Source organism: Hyperolius riggenbachi, chromosome 3 (assembly GCF_040937935.1).
Source record: "Hyperolius riggenbachi isolate aHypRig1 chromosome 3, aHypRig1.pri, whole genome shotgun sequence".
Taxonomy (NCBI): domain Eukaryota; kingdom Metazoa; phylum Chordata; class Amphibia; order Anura; family Hyperoliidae; genus Hyperolius; species Hyperolius riggenbachi.
In genome coordinates, this window is record NC_090648.1 from 6,840,162 (window position 1) to 6,861,426 (window position 21,265).

A 21,265-nucleotide genomic window follows, 5' to 3' on the forward strand; every position below is an offset into this window, starting at 1 on the left:
GGGGGGGGGGGGGGGCTACACATTTGACTAGACTCGCATATATTCATCATTAATGATCCAGAGGGAGGAATGGGAAACAGAATCGATTATTTACTTATTTTCATTTTTGAACTACTTTAGTAACAAGCTAATTGAAATCTCTGCCTGTGTTGGTGGTCACCTGGCTGGCAGGGATTAGATTTCAATTAGCTGCCGCTGCACACATCTGCCGTTTCTGTCGCTCCTGCTGATCTTGCCACTTAATCCCGCCTCCTCTCATTGCAGCTCACTGGCTCCGCCTGTCTCTATAACGGCAGAGCCCTGTGAGCCGGTCAGGAGACGATTTCATTGGCTCCTGGCCCTGTCTATCAATGTAAGCAGCTCCCATTGGCTTACAGTGATAGACAGGCTCAGAAGCCAATGGAATCGTCTCCTGACCGGCTCACAGGATCTCTGCTGTCATAGAGACAGCAGAGTGGGTGGTCCAGGTTCCTGACGTTCAGCGGTGACGGCGATTGCGGCAGGTATGTGTGGCGATTCATCGTTTTCCATTTGGATTCCGTCATTTCTGTACCAGCGGTCTCTGGTCCTTAAGGGGGAAGAGAATGCTGGTACTGAAGTGGTTAAAGTGGACCTGAACTCTTGCACAGGACAGAAGGAAAACAGAGAGAAATGCAATCCTGTATGTATTTAGAGGGTCTAGCTCAGGGGTCTCAAACTCGCGGCCCGCGGGCCATTTGCGGCCCTCAGTACAATATTTTGTGGCCCTCGCTGGCAAAAGCTTCCTTATAGTTTGCTTCAGTGCTCCCAAGTAATCCGCCGCATCTCCGCCGCTAAACGAGGCCTGCAGAGCCCCCAAATCGCCCAGGGGGAAATCTGCCGGCACTTCCTGGATGAGGCAGAGCTTTCAGCTTCAGCTCTGCCCCTCCTGACGTCAATCGCCGCACGGATCGCCGCCTCTCCCCGCCCCTCTCTGTGAAGGAAGAGTGAGAGGGGCGGGCAGAGGCGGCGATGCACCGCGATTGGGAAATTCCTTATGCGGCCCAGCCTCATCCTGACTTTGCCTCCTGCGGCCCCCCAGGTAAATTGAGTTTGAGACCCCTGGTCTAGCTTGTCTAATTCCCTCTCATCAGTGACTAATCACCACTGTAATTTAATCTCTCAGCTGTGTCAGCAGGAAGTAGACACACTGCAGATTTATTGCAGGTTTTGTATCAGCTGTAAAAAAATAAATGTTGTTCTTTAAAGATGATTATGCTATTGCTTCACTTATGGAGCAGAGAGAAAGTCTTGAGTTCAGGTCCGCTTTAAGAATGTAAAATTGTACTTGGCATCATTTGTTTAGAGAGCGGCTTCTTGGCTTTTTCAATCCCACACCAAAAACATAAGAGGTTTTAACTTTCCGACATTTTAATGGGCCAGTTTTCCAACCCCTCTACCTCCCCAGCGATGGAAAACTGAGTCTGCTGCTAAACTTGATTTATCGTGAAAGTGGAGTGATAAGTGGTTCCTTAGTGGGCTAAGGTGTCTGGTAGGGCTGGGAGTATGTTAGGTTAGGCTGGAGGCCACAGTACTACTTGGGCTGAGATGACTAGTAGGGCTAGGAATGTGGTGGCTAGGGCTAGGAGGGCTGAGGGTATGGTGGGTATGGCTGGGAGGTCCTAGTACTTGGGCTGAGGTGTTGTGTAGGGCTGAGGGTATGGTGGGCAAGGCTGGAGGTCCTAGTACTTGGGCTGAGGTGTTGTGTAGGGCTGAGGGTATGGTGGGCAAGGCTGGAGGTCCTAGTACTTGGGCTGAGGTGTTGTGTAGGGCTGAGGGTATGGTGGGCAAGGCTGGAGGTCCTAGTACTTGGGCTGAGGTGTTGTGTAGGGCTGAGGGTATGGTGGATAAGGCTGGGAGGTCCTAGTACTTGGGCTGAGGTGTTCTGTAGGGCTGAGGGTATGAGGCTGGAGGTGCTAGTACTTGGGCTGAGGTGTTGTGTAGGGCTGAGGGTATGGTGGGCAAGGCTGGAGGTCCTAGTACTTGGGCTGAGGTGTTGTGTAGGGCTGAGGGTATGGTGGGCAAGGCTGGAGGTGCTAGTACTTGGGCTGAGGTATTGTGTAGGGCTGAGGGTATGAGGCTGGAGGTGCTAGTACTTGGGCTGAGGTGTTGTGTAGGGCTGAGGTGTTGTGTAGGGCTGAGGGTATGGTGGGCAAGGCTGGGGGTGCTAGTACTTGGGCTGAGGGGTCATATAGGGCTGAGGTGTTGTGTAGGGCTGAGGGTATGGTGGATAAGGCTGGAGGTGCTAGTATGTGGGCTGAGGTGTTGTGTAGGGCTGAGATGTTGTGTAGGGCTGAGGGTATGGTGGGCAAGGCTGGAGGTGCTAGTACTTGGGCTGAGGTGTTGTGTAGGGCTGAGGGTATGAGGCTGGAGGTGCTAGTACTTGGGCTGAGATGTTGTGTAGGGCTGAGGGTATGGTGGGCAAGGCTGGAGGTGCTAGTAATTGGGCTGAGGTGTTGTGTAGGGCTGAGGGTATGAGGATGGAGGTGCTAGTACTTGGGCTGAGGTGTTGTGTAGGGCTGAGGGTATGGTGGGCAAGGCTGGGGGTGCTAGTACTTGGGCTGAGGGGTCATATAGGGTTTTGAGTATGATAAGCAGGGCTGGGAGGTCCTAGTACTTGGGCTGAGGTGTCGCGTAAGGCTGAGGGTTTGGTGGGTAAGGCTGAGGGTAGGGTGGGTAGGGTTGGGGGCTCACTGGCATGGACACTGTGGTGGTCTGGGCTGTCACAAGGCTGAATGGTTGTTTGCGTCTCTTGATCTCTCGAGCCATCTGGCACCAGGAGCATGTGAGGCAGCAGTAGAGCGTGCAGCAGTCATCACAGATGGAGCCCTATGTGAACAAAGAGGAGGGAGACATCACACATGGGAAAAACCAAACTGAGAGGAGGAAGGAAATGTCACACATGGGAGAAACCAAACTGAGAGGAGGAGGGAAATGTCACACATGGGAGAAACCAAACTGAGAGGAGGAGGGAGATGTCACACATGGGAGAAACCAAACTGAGAGCAGGAGGGAGACGTCACACATGGAAGAAAACAAACTGAGTGGAGGAGGGAGACGTCACACATGGGAGAAACCAAACTGAGAGGAGGGAGACATCACACATGGGGGAAACCAAACAGAGAGGAGGAGAGAGATGTCACACATGGGAGAAACCAAACTGAGAGGAGGAGGGAGACATCACACATGGGAGAAACCAAACTGAGAGCAGGAGGGAGACGTCACACATGGGAGAAGCCAAACTGAGAGGAGGAGAGAGATGTCAACATGGGAGAAACCAAACTGAGAGGGGGAGGGAGACATCACACATGGGAGAAACCAAACCGAGAGGAGGAGGGAGACATTACACATGGGGAAAAACCAAATTAAGAGGGGAAGGGAGACGTCACACATGGGAGAAACCAAACTGAGAGCAGGAGGGAGACGTCACTTATGGGAGAAACCAAATAGAGGAGGAGGGAGATGTCGCACATGGGAGAAACCAAACAGAGAGGAGGAGGGAGACATCACACATGGGAGAAACCAAACTGAAAGGAGGAGGGAGACATTACACATGGGAGAAACCAAACTGAGAGGAGGAGGGAGACATCACTTATGGGAGAAACCAAACAGAGAGCAGGAGGGAGACATTACACATGGGAGAAACCAAACAGAGAGGAGGAGGGAGATGTCACACATGGGGGAAACCAAACTGAGAACTGGAGGGAGAAGTCACACATGGGAGAAACCAAACTGAGAGCAGGAGGGAAACGTCACACATAGGAAAAAACAAACAGAGAGGAGGAGGGAGACGTCACTCATGGTAGAAACCAAACTGAGAGCAGGAGGGAGACGTCACACATGGGAGAAAATAAACTGAAAGCAGGAGGGAGAAGTCACACATGCAAGAAACCAAACTGAGAGGAGAGAGACGTCACACATGGGAGAAACCAAACTGAGAAGAGGAGGGAGACGTCACTCATGGGAGAAACCAAACTGAGAACAGGAGGGAGAAGTCACACATGGGAGAAACCAAACTGAGAGCAGGAGGGAGAAGTCACACATGGGAGAAACCAAACTGAGAACAGGAGGGAGAAGTCACACATGGGAGAAACCAAACCGAGAGCAGGAGGGAGAAGTCACACATGGGAGAAACCAAACTGAGAACAGGAGGGAGAAGTCACACATGGGAGAAACCAAACTGAGAGCAGGAGGGAGACGTCACACATAGGAAAAACCAAACAGAGAGGAGGAGGGAGACGTCACTCATGGTAGAAACCAAACTGAGAGCAGGAGGGAGACGTCACACATGGGAGAAACCAAACTGAGAGCAGGAGGGAGACGTCACTCATGGTAGAAACCAGACTGAGAGCAGGAGGGAGACGTCACACATGGGAGAAACCAAACTGAGAGCAGGAGGGAGACGTCACTCATGGTAGAAACCAAACTGAGAGCAGGAGGGAGACGTCACACATGGGAGAAACCAAACAGAGAGGAGGAGGAAGATGTCACACATGGGAGAAACCAAACAGAGATGAGGAGGGAGATGTCACACATCAGAGAAACCAAACTGAGAAGAGGAGGGAGACATCACTTATGGGGGAAACCAAACTGAGAGCAGGAGGGAGACGTCACTCATGGTAGAAACCAAACTGAGAGCAGGAGGGAGACGTCACACATGGGAGAAACCAAACTGAGAGCAGGAGGGAGACATCACACATGGGAGAAACCAAACTGAGAGGAGGAGGGAGACGTCACACATGGGGGAAACCAAACTGAGAGCAGGAGGGAGACGTCACACATGGGAGAAACCAAACTGAGAGGAGGAGGGAGACGTCACACATGGGGGAAACCAAACTGAGAGCAGGAGGGAGACGTCACACATGGGAGAAACCAAACTGAGAGCAGGAGGGAGACATCACACATGGGAGAAACCAAACTGAGAGGAGGAGGGAGACGTCACACATGGGGGAAACCAAACTGAGAGCAGGAGGGAGACATCACACATGGGAGAAACCAAACTGAGAGGAGGAGGGAGACGTCACACATGGGGGAAACCAAACTGAGAGCAGGAGGGAGACGTCACACATGGGTGAAACCAAAAAGAGAGGAGGAGGGAGACGTCACACATGGGAGAAACCAAACTGAGAGCAGGAGGGAGACGTCACACATGGGGGAAACTAAACTGAGAAGAGGAGGGAGACGTCACACATGGGGGAAACCAAACAGAGAGGAGGAGGGAGATGTCACTCATGGGAGAAACCAAACTGAGAGCAGGAGGGAGATGTCACACATGGGAGAAACTAAACTGAGAGCAGGGGGGACATGTCACACATGGGAGAAACCAAACCGAGAGGAGGAGGGAGAAATCACACATGGGAGAAACCAAACAGAGAGCAGGAGGGAGACGTCACACATGGGGGAAACAGTGAGAAAAGCTGGGAACTCAGGAGAGCAGAGGTCTCCCCACCATCTATAGATTGTAGAATACAGCAGAGATAGGTGCAGAGACAGTGAGGAAAGCTGGGAATTCAGGAGGGCAGAGGTCTCACCACCACCAATAGATAGAAAAACACAGCAGAGGGAGGGGCAGGGAACCTGGTAATGGGTGCAGACAGTGAGAAGAGCCGGGAACTCAGGAGAGCAGAGGTCTCACCACCAATAGATAGAAGAATACAGCAGAGGGAGGGGCATAGAACCTGGTAATGGGCAGAGACAGTGAAGAATGCTGGGAACTCATGGAGGCAGAGGTTTCACCAACATCAATAGACAGAATACAGCAGAGGGAGGGGCAGAGCAGAGGCGTAGCTAGGGTTTTCAGCGCCCGGGGACAAAGACTATTAATGCGCCCCCTAAGGTGAAGGGTCGTGACCAAATGTGGGCGTGGTTATGGGTGCTCCACATTTGGTCACGCCCCTTCAAATGTACATGGAGGTTAGCAGGCTCACGCTCACCCACCCTCCCTCAGTATGTACCTTCCAGCATGTTCCAAGACAAATTCAGCAATCATGAGCCCCCCCCATCAAGACAAATTCCGCAATCATGAGTAAACATGAGGCCCCCAACATGACCAACTCAGCAATCATGAGGCCCCCAACAAGACAAATTTAGCAATCCTGAGGCCCCCAACAAGACAAATTCAGCAATCATGAGGCCCCTAACAAGACAAATTCAGCAATCATGAGGCCCCTAACAAGACAAATTCAGCGATCTTGAGGCCCCCAACAAATCATGAGGCCCCCAACAAGACAAATTCAGTAACCATGAGGCCCCCAACAAGACAAATTCAGCAGTCATGAGGCACATAAATAGACAGCATTTCACATAAATAGGTAGAATGCCCCCTTAATATGGTAGACACCTCTCACCTGGCAGCAGTTCCCCAAAATACACTCAATCTGACAGCAGTGCTTCCCCAAAAATAGGTAGCCCCAGGTCTATAGGTGTCCCCAGAATAGGTGGCCAGCAGTATAGATGTCCCCAGAACAGGTAGCCAGGGGTAGAGATGTCCACAGAACAGGTAGCCAGGGGTATATGTGCCCAGTATATGTAGGCAGGGGTATGTGTCCCCAGTATATGTAGCCAGAGGTATATGTGCCCAGTATATGTAGCCAGGGGTATATATGCCCAGTATATGTAGCCAGGGGTATATATGCCCAGTATATGTAGCCAGGGGTATATGTACCCAGTATATGTAGTTAGGGGTATATGTGCCCAGTATATGTAGCCAGGGGTATATATGCCCAGTATATGTAGCCAGGGGTATATGTACCCAGTATATGTAGTTAGGGGTATATGTGCCCAGTATATGTAGGCAGGGGTATATGTACCCAGTATATGTAGTTAGGGGTATATATGCCCAGAGTAGGTAGCCAGGGGTATATGTGCCCAGAGTAGGTAGCCAGGGGTATATGTGCCCAGAGTAGGTAGCCAGGGGTATATGCCCAGTATATGTAGGCAGGGGTATATGTGCCCAGAGTAGGTAGCCAGGGGTATATGTGCCCAGAGTAGGTAGCCAGGGGTATATATGCCCAGAGTAGGTAGCCAGGGGTATATGTGCCCAGAGTAGGTAGCCAGGGGTATATGTGCCCAGAGTAGGTAGCCAGGGGTATATATGCCCAGAGTAGGTAGCCAGGGGTATAGGTGCCCAGAGTAGGTAGCCAGGGGTATAGGTGCCCAGAGTAGGTAGCCAGGGATATATGTCCAGTATATGTAGGCAGGGGTATAGGTGCCCAGAGTAGGTAGCCAGGGGTATATATGCCCAGAGTAGGTAGCCAGGGGTATATGTGCCCAGAGTAGGTAGCCAGGGGTATATGTGCCCAGAGTAGGTAGCCAGGGGTATATATGCCCAGAGTAGGTAGCCAGGGGTATATATGCCCAGAGTAGGTAGCCAGGGGTATAGGTGCCCAGAGTAGGTAGCCAGGGGTATAGGTGCCCAGAGTAGGTAGCCAGGGATATATGTCCAGTATATGTAGGCAGGGGTATAGGTGCCCAGAGTAGGTAGCCAGGGGTATATATGCCCAGAGTAGGTAGCCAGGGGTATATGTGCCCAGAGTAGGTAGCCAGGGGTATATGTGCCCAGAGTAGGTAGCCAGGGGTATAGGTGCCCAGAGTAGGTAGCCAGGGGTATATATGCCCAGAGTAGGTAGCCAGGGGTATATGTGCCCAGAGTAGGTAGCCAGGGGTATATATGCCCAGAGTAGGTAGCCAGGGGTATAGGTGCCCAGAGTAGGTAGCCAGGGGTATATGTGCCCAGAGTAGGTAGCCAGGGGTATATGTGCCCAGAGTAGGTAGCCAGGGGTATATGCCCAGTATATGTAGCCAGGGGTATATGTGCCCAGAGTAGGTAGCCAGGGGTATATGTGCCTAGAGTAGGTAGCCAGGGATATATGTCCAGTATATGTAGGCAGGGGTAGATGTGCCCAGAGTAGGTAGCCAGGTCAGGTGTCCCCCTCCCCAGCAGGAGGGGAGCAGCGCAGAGAAGAGCTGCTCTCCCTTCCTCGCTCTCCCCTCCAATGTCCGGGTGGCTGGCAGCGGCGGGCGGAACTTACCTCCGTCTCGTCGCAGTGCCGGATGGATCTGCCACTACTCTGGTCTGGTCCAGACCAGAGCAGCGGCTGCGCACCCGAACTTCCGCCCGGCGCTGGAGCGAGACGGAGGTGAGTTCCGCCCGCCGCTGCCAGCCCAGCCACCCGGACATTGGAGGGGACAGCGAGGGAGGGAGAGAGCACCTAAGGTGAGGGAAGGAGGGGGGATATGGCCCCCCTTCCCCACCGTCCGCACAGCTCTCTCTCTTCTCTGCGCTGCTCCCCTCACCCGCCCAAAAAAAAAAAAACAAATAAAAAAAAACCCTGCAGCTCAGCCAGGCGGAGGGCGCCCTTGGGGACCAGGCGCCCCGGGGCACTTGTCCTACCCCGATCCCCCCTAGATCCGCGCCTGGGGCAGAGAACCTGGTAATGGGCGGAGGCAGTGAGGAGAGCTGGGAACTCAGGAGAGCAGAGGTCTCACCACCAATAGATAGAAGAATACTGCAGAGGGAGGGTCAGAGAACCTTGTAATGGACGGAGACAGTGAAGAATGCAGGAAACTCAGGGAGGCAGAGGTTTCACTTACATCAATAGATATAATACAGCAGAGGGAGGGGCAGAGAACCTGGTAATGGGTGGAGGCAGTGAGGAGAGCTGGGAACTCAGGAGAGCAGAGGTCTCACCACTAGATCTCTCACCAATAGATAGAAGAACACAGCAGAGGGAGGGGCAGGGAACCTGGTAATGGGCAGAGGCAGTGAGGAGAGCTGGGAACTCAGGAGAGCAGAGGTCTCACCACCATCTATAGACAGGATACAGCAGAGGGAGGAGCAGAGAACCTGGTAATGGGCGGAGGCAGTGAGGAGAGCTGGGAACTCAGGAGAGCAAAGGTCTAACCACCAATAGATAGAAGAATACAGCAGAGGGAGGGGCAGAGAACCTGGTAATGGGTGCAGACAGTGGAGCTGGGAACTCACAAGAGCAGAGGTCTCTTCTCTGTAATAATCTGGTTTATCTCTCCAGCCTCCTCTGGGGGGACAGAGCTGCTGATAGAGGGACAATCACTGCAATACTCACCCGGATCTTGTATCGCTCTCGCACTGCCGCTCTCATTGCCATGGCGACAGGAGGACAGACCGTGCTGGTACCGCAATATGCTGCGCAGGAGGGGTCCAGCAGGGGGAGACACAGGCACTCCCCGAAGTTACTGACTGTCGAACACTGGAAGCAGGGGAAGCACCAAAATGCACAGCAACCTGAAGAGGAGACAGGGAGGAGTCAGAGAGAAAATCCGGCTCTACGCCCCTCCCCCCTCATCACCTGCCAGATCCCTGCTGCCCCCATCATCTGACCATATAACACACCCCTCCATCTACGCCCCCCTCATCACCTGCCAGATCCCTGCTGCCCCATCATCTAACTATAAGACAATATAACAATATATAACATATAACAACCTACACTCCCCATGTGATGTGACCGTCCCCCGCTTCTGCTGTGCTCAATGTGATAATCATCATCTGCACATTTTTATGCAAATTTATGCCGTTTAAAAATCGATTTGCATATAAATGTGCATCAACTTGACCATCACTGCTGCTAATCACTATGACCTGAAATCCAGTGTAAAATCCAATTGTGTTCACGTAATCCATGTGTAATTTTGTGTAATTACGCATCATTTTGTGCTGAATTTAGTGGTTAATATAGCGAAGCCCCCAAACATGCTATTGTCAACAAAATGACTACAAATGTTAAAGGGAAGATCCGCGCATCTGAAAAAAACCAAACTGCACTCACCTGGGGCTTCTTCCAGCTCCTGGCAGTCAATTGGTGCCCTCGGCAAAGCTCCTCTCCCTCCGGGCGTCCAGCGGTGAAGAAGCCGACCTCGCCAGGTCGGCTTCCGGGTCGGCATCATGTGCGCTCTACGGCGCGGGTCACGTGGTGTACGTGACATCATCGGGTCTCTACTGCACAGGCGCAGTAGGCCCATGACGCTGACCCAGAAGCCGACCTGGCGAGGTCGGCTTCTTCACCACTGGAGACCGGGAGGGAGAGGAGCTTTGCCGAGGGCACCGATTGACTGCCAGGAGCTGGAAGAAGCTCCAGGTAAGTGCAGTTTTTTTTTTTTTTGTACCGTGACCCTTCCCTTTAAGGACAATAGGGGGAACAAGTGGTTTTACCTAGTTACTTCTCCTGCCGCAATCGCCCGCCACGTGCACCCGTTAGTATGCTAATCAGTGAATGGGAACACAGTTCTTATTCCCCGATCTAAGTGCCTCTGATTAACGATCACTGCCATCAATGAGATACCAGCGGTCATTGACGAAAGTGAAAGCAACACATACACACATGACTTCCTCTGTGTACTGTTCAGGACATGTGGACATCTAGTGGCCAAATAGTAAATTACAGCCTAACACATTAAATTCAATACAAATACATACATCCTCCAATAAAATTAAACCCTTAACCCCCTACCTCCACCAATCTCCCATAGTTACCAGAATAAAACATTTGTGTGTGTGTGTGTATATATATATATATATATATATATATATATATATATATATATATATATATATATATATATATATATATATATGTATGTATACATACTAACTGATGACCCAGCGTTGCCCAGGTATGTATTTGGCTGGTGTTGGCTCCGCCTACTTTTTCTAAGCCTAACACACAATTACTCAATGACCAGGTTTATGAGCTTTGCGGTCTTTGGCATCAATAATTTGCATTGAAGTGAAACAAATCTGATTGGCTGTTTGTGACTCCACCCACTTTTCTGAATTTGAACCCCAGTCACCCAATGACCAACTGTACCAGGTTTGAGGCTTGTGCCATTAACAGTGTAAGAATGGCAGCAATTACATATTCCCCTTGAAAATCAATAGGTGAATTATGATTGGCTTTTATAGACTCCTCCCACCTTTCTGAATATTAATCCCAGTCACCCAACAACCAACTGTGCAAAGTTTGAGAACCCTCTGAGGGGGTGGTTAGGGTTAGGCACCTCCAGGGGGGTGGTTAGGGTTAGGCACCTCCAGGGGGTGGTTAAGGTTAGGCACCTTAAGGGGGTGGTTAGGATTAGGCACCTCCAGGGGGGTGGTTAGGGTTAGGCAGCTCCAGGGGGTGGTTAGGGTTAGGCACCACCAGGGGGGTGGTTAGGGTTAAGCACCTCCAGGGGGTGGTTAGGGTTAGACACCTCCAGGGGGGTGGTTAGGGTTAGGCACTACCAGGGGGGTGCTTAGGGTTAGGCACCTCCAGGGGGTGGTTAGGGTTAGGCACCTCCAGGGGGGTGGTTAGGGTTAGGCACCTCCAGGGGGGTGGTTAGGGTTAGGCACCACCAGAGGGGTCTTAGGGTTAGGCACCACCAGGGGGATGGTTAAGGTTAGGCACCACCAGGGGGGGTTTAGGGGTTAGGGATAGGTACAGAGAGGGTTCTGTGTGTAAACGCTAAATAACGATAAGGCTTTAACGCTAAATAACGATAAGCGACAAACAGATTAGCGGCAACACCGTGCGCCATTATTTGCAGGTGCCATTTTCAGATGGATCCATTCTTACACTGTTAATGGCAGGGTTCCCAAACTTTGCACAGTTGTCCACTGGGTGACTGGGATTAATATTCATAAAAGTGGGTGGAGCCTATAAAAGCCAATCAAAATTCACCTATTGATTTTCAAGGGGAATATTTAGCTGCTGCCGTTCTTGCACTGTTATTGGCACAAGCCTCAAGCCTGGTACAGTTGGTCATTGTGTGACTGGGGTTCAATTTCAGACAAAGGGGTGGAGCCACAAACAGCCAATCAGATTTGTTTCATTTCAATGCAAATTATTGATGCCAAAGACTGCAAAGCACACAAACTAAGTAATTGAGTAATTTATTAATTGTGTATTAGGGTTAGGAAAAGTGGGCACAGCCAACACCAGCTAAATATATAATCGGGCAATACCGGGTCATCAGTGGGTGGAGACAAATACACATTTCACTGAGAAAATGTAAACAGCAGCCATTCTTACACTGTTAATGGCAGGGTTCTCAAACTTTGCACAATTGGCCACTGGGTGACTGGGATTAATATTCAGAAAAGTGGGTGGAGCCTACAAAAGCCAATCAAAATTCACGTATTGATTTTCAAGGGGAATATGTAATTGCTATCATTCTACCACTGTTAATGGCACAAGCCTTAAACCTGGTACAGTTGATCATTGGGTGACTGGGGTTCAAATTCAGAAAAAAGGGGGTGGAGCCACACACAGCCAATCAGATTTGTTTAATCTCAATGCAAATTATTGATGCCAAAGACTGCAAAGCTCACAAACTTGATCATTGAGTAATTGTGTGTTAGGGTTAGAAATAGTAGGCGGAGCCAACACCAGCCAAATACATACCTGAACAATGTCAGGAAATAAGTGGGTGGAGAAAAGTACAAATTTCATTATGAAAATGTAAACTGCAGCCATTCTTACACTGTTAATGGCAGGGTTCTCAAACTTTTCACAGTTGGTCACTGGGTGACTGAGATTAGTATTCAGAAAAGTGGGTGGAGCGTACAAAAGCCAATCAAAATTCACCTATTGATTTTTAAGGGGAATATTTACATTGCTGCCATTCTTGCACTGTTAATGGCACAAGTCTTTTGCACTGTTAATCGCCTGTACCTGATACAGTTGGCCATTGGGTGACTGGGGTTCAAATTTAGAAAAGGGGTGGAGCCACATCCAATTAGATGTATTTCATTTCAATGCAAATTATTGATGTCAAAGACCGCAAAGCTCACAAACTTGGTAATTAAATAACTGAGTAATTGTGTGTTAAGGTTAGGAAAAGTGGGCGGAGCCAACACCAGCCAAATACATACCCGGGCAATGCTGGGCATCCAGCTAGTATATATATATATATCGTACTAATATAATTAATCTGAAAGTTCGGATGTTTGGATGTTTGGATGTTTGTTACTCGATCACGCAAAAATGGTTGAACGAATTTGAATGAAATTTGGCACACACATAGTACATTACCTGGAATAAAGTATAGTATACTTTTTATTCCCATAACCAAAAAGGGGGCGGAGACAAATACAAATTTCACTGGAAAATGAAAACTGCAGCCATTCTTACACTGTTAATGGCAGGGTTCTCAAACTCTGCACAGTTGGCCGTTGGGTGACTGGGATTAATATTCAGAAAGGTGGGAGGAGCCTACAAAAGCCAATCATAATTCACCTATTGATTTTCAAGGGGAATATTTGCATTGCTGCCATTCTTGCACAAAGCGCACAAACTTGGTCATTGAGTAATTGTGCGTTAGGGTTAGAAAAAGTAGGCGGAGCCAACACCAGCCAAATACATACCTGAACAATGTCAGGAAATCAGTGGGTGGAGAAAATACAAATTTCATTGCGCAAATGTAAACTGCAGCCATTCTTACACTATTAATGGCAGGGTTCTCAAACTTTGCACAGTTGGTCACTGGGTGACTGGGATCAATATTCAGAAAAGTGGGTGGAGCCTACAAAAGCCAATCAAAATCCACCTATTGATTTTTAAGGGGAATATGTAATTGCTGCCATTCTTGCACTGGGAATGGCACAAGCCTCTTGCACTGTTAATCACCTGTACCTGGTACACTTGGCCATTAGGTGATTTGGGTTCAAATTCAGAAAAGGGGTGGAGACACAGCCAATCAGATTTATTTTATTTCAATGCAAATTATTGATGCCAAAGACTGCAAAGCTCACAAACTTGGTAACTAAGTAATTGTGTGTTAGGGTTAGGAAAAGGGGGCGGGGCCAACACCAGCCAGATACATAGTCGGGCAACGGCGGGCGTCCAGCTAGTATATATATATATACACACACCCACACACAGTATATACTGTATATGCACGGGGGAGATACTGGTTGTTTGGCAGCTGGGAACAGTTGTTATTTCCCACAATGCAACAATGTTCATAGACAGTAAACTGTCAGGGCCATGGTCATGACATCACACTGTGGGAGTGGTTTCATCACAATATCAGCCGTACAGCGCCCCCTATTGGAGGAAAGGAATAGATTTCTCCTGGGAAAGGGGATGTCAGCTACTGATTGGGATGAAGTTCCTCTTCCTGCCTGGCTGATGACTGTTAGTAGTCCTCTAGTCACTCACATATGCCCATGTCATCGCAGCAGTCACAGACGCCCGACCCCCACATCCCCATATCCTGGGTGGTCATAGCCATGGTGTGGGTGACGCTCACTGGCTGTGCCGCGATGGGCTGAGGCTGGACAACGCTCTGCATCCTCTGAGCGGGAGACAGACGATCAGATCAGAACCGGAACCTGCAGAGAAAAACAGCAAAATGAAACAAGCAGCTTGAAGGAACCTTCAGAGGGGACATTTGCAGCAGATCAGATTACTGTATAGACACGATTTCTGAACTCCTGACTTTCTGGCCCACGTTTTATACTGCTGATTATTAGGTTACATTAGGTTTATTTACAGTAAAATAGGCAATTGTACGACAGACACAATACAGGGTGACTGTATAAGCTGAGCTTCTCTGCCGGACCTGGAGTCACTGGCTGAGTCACCTTCAAGGCATGCCTTGATAAAGGGGGACCCTGCGTGGTCCCTGAAACAATTGTTGCGTGTGCTATAATCCAGTGGTGTGCTGGCAACCTTAGTGATCTGCCACCACTAGTGTCCAGTCCTCCAGTTTCGGCATTTGCGCCCCATGTGACTACCGCCGTATAGCACATGGACTGTATGCCGGCAGCCACATGGGGCAGTAGTGAGATTGCTGCAGGGCTGGACACGAGTGGCGGGTGGAAAGGTAAAGTATTTTAATGCATGGGCCCCTAAGGGTGGGGAGGGACATTAACATTTGCTGGGACAGTGATGGAATCGGCGAGGCGGTGGATGAGATGTCACAAGGCCGATTCCTGAGAGATTTCATGTTGAAATAGATCGGGAATCGGCATGTGGTGTATGGGCAGCTGACAGATCTCTCTCTGATCAGATCTGAGGTGAGAGATCCGTCTCTTGGTTCATCTAGCAATGGATGGGCTCCTTTAGAGGCAGAGGATCAGCAGGACAGCCAGGCAACTTGCATTGTTTAAAAGGAAATAAATACAACCGCTTCCGTATCACTCTCACCTCGGTTTCCCTTTAAGCCTGGTACACACACCCAATTTTTATTGTCCAAACTCTAGACATTTTTTCCAGCACTGGGTTGCACAAGAGTCGACAGATTTTGGATACTATGGACAGATTGCGTAGATAGAACCTAATACTACATGGAGGTGGTAACATTGGTCAGTGACTGGCCAATCGAAATTGGATGTGTGTGCCAGGCTGTAGCCGTGGGTGAAAGAAGATCTGTAATGATGGGGGGGGGGGTAAACATTAGATATTTACCTCAGTGGTTTGGAGCCTGTGGATGGACTAAAGCTTCTCGGATTGTCACAGAACTCACCATTCCCTCTCCGAGTCACTCTTCCTCTTCCACTCGCACTCCCGGAAGGGACGCTTATTCGGAATCGGAATATGGACTTCCACAGAAATTCGACTTACCGCAACTTTGTAATTTTAGCCCAATCACAGAACTGGGAAGCATTGGACCAATCAGAGAATGCTGTAGGCCAATTACAAAATTCTGTTTTTCCAATTTCTGATCCCCCCCCCCCCCCCCCCCCAATTTTTTTTTAATTTTTGGCATTGTCTGATACAAAAAATGACAAATAAAATACTTCCCAGTAATTGGAAAAGCAGAAAAGCAGAAAATTGGAAAAATGGAAATTGGAAATTGGCACTGGTGGAAATTTAAATTTCCCCAAAACTGGAAATGGGTGTTTCCGACCTTCCCTAGGTCCCGGGTGTGGACTAGACAAGCAGGAAGGTCCACGCATGTCCAGTCTAGATGCCCTCATCCACATGGGGGGATACCTAACCAGAAACCCAGCTCTGGAGCGGTGGGCTGCAGGAGGACCCGGGAAGCCTCCCGACCATGCAGAGACCTCATACTACTCAGGTAAGTATCTGATGTCATATCGTTTATCAGTTCAGGTTCACTTTAAGGCTTGTAAGGTATATTTGGCCAAAGTTAAGGGCAGAAGGAACACAGTGAGTCATACGAGGAACATGTAATCCTTTCCAAACAAAACAAATAACTGAAGTTATTCCTGACAACCAAACTAACCGGTACCTCGAGGCCCGGATACGCTGCCATCTTTTCCCTGCTTCTGCTACACTCTGAGGATGAAACTTGGCGTTACTCTTCAACTCTGGAAACAGAGAGGGTATCATCTGTGGCCAACATAACTCACCCCACCTATGGAAAAAGCCTGCCACCAAAACCCTCTCCACCCAAAACGGATGTGGCCACCACAACCCTCTCCACCCAAAACAAGCCTGGTACCCAAAACCCTCTCCACCCACCCATGACATTCTGGCCTCTATGACTCCTCCCACCCATGATATGCTGGTCACCATGACTCCTCCCCACCCATGATATGCTGGCCACCATGACTCCTCCCCACCCATGATATGCTGGTCACCATGACTCCTCTCACCCATGACAAGTGGCCACCATGACTCTTCCCACCCACCCATGACATGTTGGCCATCATGACTCCTCCCACCCATGATATGCTGGCCACCATGACTCCTCCCACCCATGATATGCTGGTCACCATAACTCCTCCCACCCACCTACGACATGCTGGCCACCATGACTCCTCCCACCCATGACATACTGGCCACCATGACTCCTCCCACCCATGATATGCTGGCCACCATGACTCCTCCCCACCCATGATATGCTGGTCACCATGACTCCTCTCACCCATGACAAGTGGCCACCATGACTCTTCCCACCCACCCATGACATGTTGGCCATCATGACTCCTCCCACCCATGACATACTGGCCACCATGACTCCTCCCACCCATGATATGCTGGCCACCATGACTCCTCCCACCCATGATATGCTGGTCACCATAACTCCTCCCACCCACCTACGACATGCTGGCCACCATGACTCCTCCCACCCATGACATGCTGGCCACCATGACTCCTTCCACCTATGATATGCTGGTCACCATAACTCCTCCCACCCACCTATGACATGCTGGCCACCATGACTCCTCCCACCCACAACATGCTGTCCACACTGTGTTCATCGATTTCAGGAATCCATTCTTAGGGCTTGATTCACAAAAGGGTGCTAACTGTTAGCACTCTTTTGTGAATCAAGCCCTTAGTGTTATAAAGTACGTCACGAAAGTACTTAGATGAGAATTGTAATAACTATAATAACAGATGTTTTAATGATGCTGCTGGCTGACGTTCCACACAATACATTTCTCCCAGGCAGAACCCATCTATTCTATTGTCTGTCTAGTGGCTCCAGAATGGCACAAGAGCTATCAATCCAGCTACATCCGGGAGAAATCGTCAGATATTGGAGGGGATTCATTCTCACAGACTTTGCATCTCGTCCACAAGTTTATTCAGTTTTTAGGACAAAAGCACACAGGAAATCATGAGCGATCCGGAGAAACTGGACTCGATTATGTGTGAACTCTTCTGTTAAGTGGCAAACATGTATTGCCCTTACCTGGGTCATATCAGAGTATAGTCGGGTTGCCAAAACGTTACAAATATTAAAGGACAACCTTTTTAAGCAATACCAATTGCCTGGCAGTCCTGCAGATCCTCTGCCTCTAAAACTTTTAGCCATTGCCCCTGAACAAGCATGCAGCAGATCAGGTGTTTCTGTTATTATTGTCAGATCTGATGTGATTTCCTGGTGTGATTCAGACACTACTGCAGCCAAATACACCAGCTGGGCTGCCAGGCAACTGGTATTGTTTAAAAGGGAATAAATATGGCAGCCTCCATATTCTTACACTTCAGGTGTCCTTTAAATGTTGCTCTTGCGATCACATTCAGTTACCACAGCAAGAACTAAGCTTCCAGAACAGAATAAATGCTTCCAGCAGGGAGCAGGAATCGCAAGCGTTTTACCGCAGGAAAACATATGCACATTCGCACATAATGTTCGTCTATGGAATTCGCAATGCCATTTTATGTGCATTTTAAAATGGCTCAGCAAGTCCCCTCTTCCTGCATAGTGTGCGCACATCACGTGATCCCCAGGCATTCACGTGCAAATCCAAAACACGCCTGGTTCACATGCATATTTGATGCATTGTTGGGGGGGAATTATTTAATAATATATTTTATTTGCTTGATGAATGTGCTTATTTCGGGGGAGCGCACACGGCCCGGACTGCGCCTGCGCCAACCCCCCCAATTACCAGGCCAAACTGCAGAAGAAACAAGAGGCAGAGGGGGATGGCAAGGGACCGATGCTTGAAGGGGCTTGTGGGAAACCCCAGGTATATGTAAAACTTTTATTTTGGGCCAATGCAGGTTCTCTTTAAGAATTTTTCTGTGGGAGCTGAAAAGGATACAGCTACACAAACCATTTGGCAACCCTCGCCATATTCTGATATGATCCAGGTGAGAGCCCTAAAGATTTGCTTCCTAGTAGCAGCATTCATAGGATCCAGTCCAGGTTTGCTGGAGATCCATTACGCTCTCCAGTGATCTCCAACCTCAGTGTCCCCCCTCATTCTATTGCCTGTGGAGTTCCAGTAAGTGGAGCAAGCTAAACGTGCTCACACACAATACAATAAAATGATCACGTTTTATGGCCATTCGATACACATAAGTTGTACAGAAAAACTGAAAGCTTTTTTTTCCATTTGCTCCAGAAATCTGATCAAAGTCTCAGTTTTTATCGATAAAAGAAGATCGTGAGCGTTGGATTTTTCTGATCAATGTATATGAAAATTGAATGGTGTGGGGTAGATAGGCAATTTCTTGATGTACAGACCCAAGCATTTTTTTTTCATAATTGGGGTAAAAAATGGAACATATTGATGCCACCAACAGATAGATCTGTTGGTGGTAACAAAAGGGAGGCAGATTAATTTGTGTGCTAAGTTGTAGGCTCTGCAGCTAGCTGTGAGGGCTCGTTCACACTGGAAATCGACCTGAAAGCGCGTGTGCAATGATTCCCTATGAGAGAGCCAGGGGCGTAGCAATAGGGGGTGCAGGGGTAGCGACCGCATCAGGGCCCTTAGGCCAGAGGGGCCCCGAAGGGCCCTCCCTCAACTACACTATTAGCTCTCTAGTGGTCACTTCTATAGATACTTTGAATAGTGGTAATCATTAACAAGCTGCTCCCCATCTACTTCTTGCATCTCTGACACTGTAATTGCCATTGGTAGGTTTTGGTGCGCCGCATCAATTGCTATGTATAGAGTGCTTGGGGGGCCCCATTGTAAAACTTGCATCAGGGCCCACAGCTCCTTAGCTACGCCACTGGAGAGAGCTCACATCTGAACGGTTTGTTTCGGATCCGCTCAGCAAAGCGCTGCCTGGACCATTTTTTGAGGCGATTTGCCTCAATGGAAGTTATAGGAAAAATGCAAAACGTTCACAAAATCGCTTTGTGCAGCGATTGCATTCATGTTTTTAAGAATGAATACATTGGTCTCGATTCACAAAGCGGTGATAACCCAGTTAGAGACTTTAGGCGTGATAACCATTGCACCAGGCTGGTGAAAAGCCGGTTTAGGCATGATAAGTTTAGGCATGATAAGTTTAGGCATGATAAGTTTAGATCGCGCGCAAAGTCCCCGCACGCAAAGCAGCGCCATTAAACTCTATGCGAAGTGCACCAGACTTTGCTAGCGCAAAAGTTTTGATCAGCTGTGCACTGCGGTGCTAACGCAGTTGGCGCTTAAACTTATCACGCCTAAACTTATCATGCCTAAACTTATCACACCTAAACTTATCATGCCTAAACTGTGTTTAGGCGTGATAAAGGGCTTTTCACCAGCGTGCTAACTGTTAGCACCGCTTTGTGAATCAGGCCCATTGTATTTATTCCTTTCCAGATCAAAGAGATCACTTCCTGAATGACGTCAGGAAGTTAAAAAACAAAATTGCTCTGCAAAAGCATTTACAACAACGCTTACCAAAACCGGCCAACTCACAGAAATCACCAGGAAGTGGGGGGGGGGGGGAAGCGTCAAAAAATGCCCAATGCAAATGCATCCACGATTGGAACGCAATGTGAATGAGGCCTTAAAGCCGCATTGTAGTGAATTGTAAAAAAAAATCACCTGGTCACTAGGGGGGTGTAAGCCTGTAGTCCTTAAAGTGAACCGAACATCATTTTTAACACCCAGGGCAGCTCTATAGCAAATTAAAAATGCATTCTAAAAATGTGGTTTATTATTAAAAAAAACCTTTAATTTTACCTCTTTTTTTACATCTAAGGGTTAAATTAGCCACTTTGTCCGTCCCTGAGCAGAAGATGGTGGAAGACAAATAAGAAATCACCTCTTTAGACTTAATTGACCACAAACAAACCCCCATTGTACTTCAAACAGAAAACACCAGTTACAGTTGAAGAATTTCACACCTAGCCTGGATAATAGCAGTTGTAAAATAGCAGGGGAGTGAGCTTCTGAACAATGGCAGCCCTTGCAGCTATTTGAAGCCAGGAGCTGCTTGGATCTAAAAAAAAAAAGTGTATGATGTGAATGCCATCTTAAGAGACTTGGCCATTTCCTGGAGAATCCATTGGATGGTTTATGTTTCAGCTGATCTGTGCTGGTTTTTCAGTTGCATTTCTGCCGGTCACCATTGTATCTCTTTGGTGACCATCTCCAAAGCTTTTGCCTCAACACAAGTCCAAAAACAAGCAGTTATCCAAATACAAAAGAGACACTTTTACATTCTGACCCAGTAAACAGTGAGGGGTTTATGAATCGAGCCCCCTGCTGACCTACATTCTTCTGACCATTGAAGGACATAGATGATAAATCCCCCCACCCAACCAGAGTAACGTCTCCAGCAATGTAATGACATCGCCTGCTGATAGCTCACCTTCCTCTCTCTGCTGTTGCTGAACTTCACCTGTCAGGTCAAACGTTCTTCTGCTGTGACCAGCTCCAAGGTTGTCCCCAATGTGTTGTACGTGATGCAGGGCCCCTCCCCAATGCTGCCCTGAGATCAGATTGTTGACTTTAGAAACACACAGTTCTTTGACTGACCAACAAAAGAAGTAATTAAGAAAAGGGAGTGGAGTGATGGGAATCATTGACACTGATGGACAAGGAAAGCTTTCTGTTGTGTGTTGACCTGACTACGGGTCCAAC

General features: G+C 48.8%; 1 protein-coding gene across 1 annotated transcript; it reads right to left on the minus strand.

Annotated features, from left to right (window-relative positions):
* Positions 1-383: 383 nt before the first annotated feature.
* Positions 384-21,064, minus strand: LOC137560834 (cornifelin homolog). Its single transcript, XM_068271970.1, has 4 exons — positions 20,994-21,064; positions 14,193-14,365; positions 9,102-9,280; positions 384-2,847 (listed from the first exon to the last, which is right to left on the minus strand). Exons 2-4 carry the CDS (start codon positions 14,323-14,325, stop codon positions 2,629-2,631), a joined length of 531 nt encoding a protein of 176 aa, XP_068128071.1. The 5' UTR covers positions 14,326-14,365; positions 20,994-21,064; the 3' UTR covers positions 384-2,628.
* Positions 21,065-21,265: the final 201 nt, after the last annotated feature.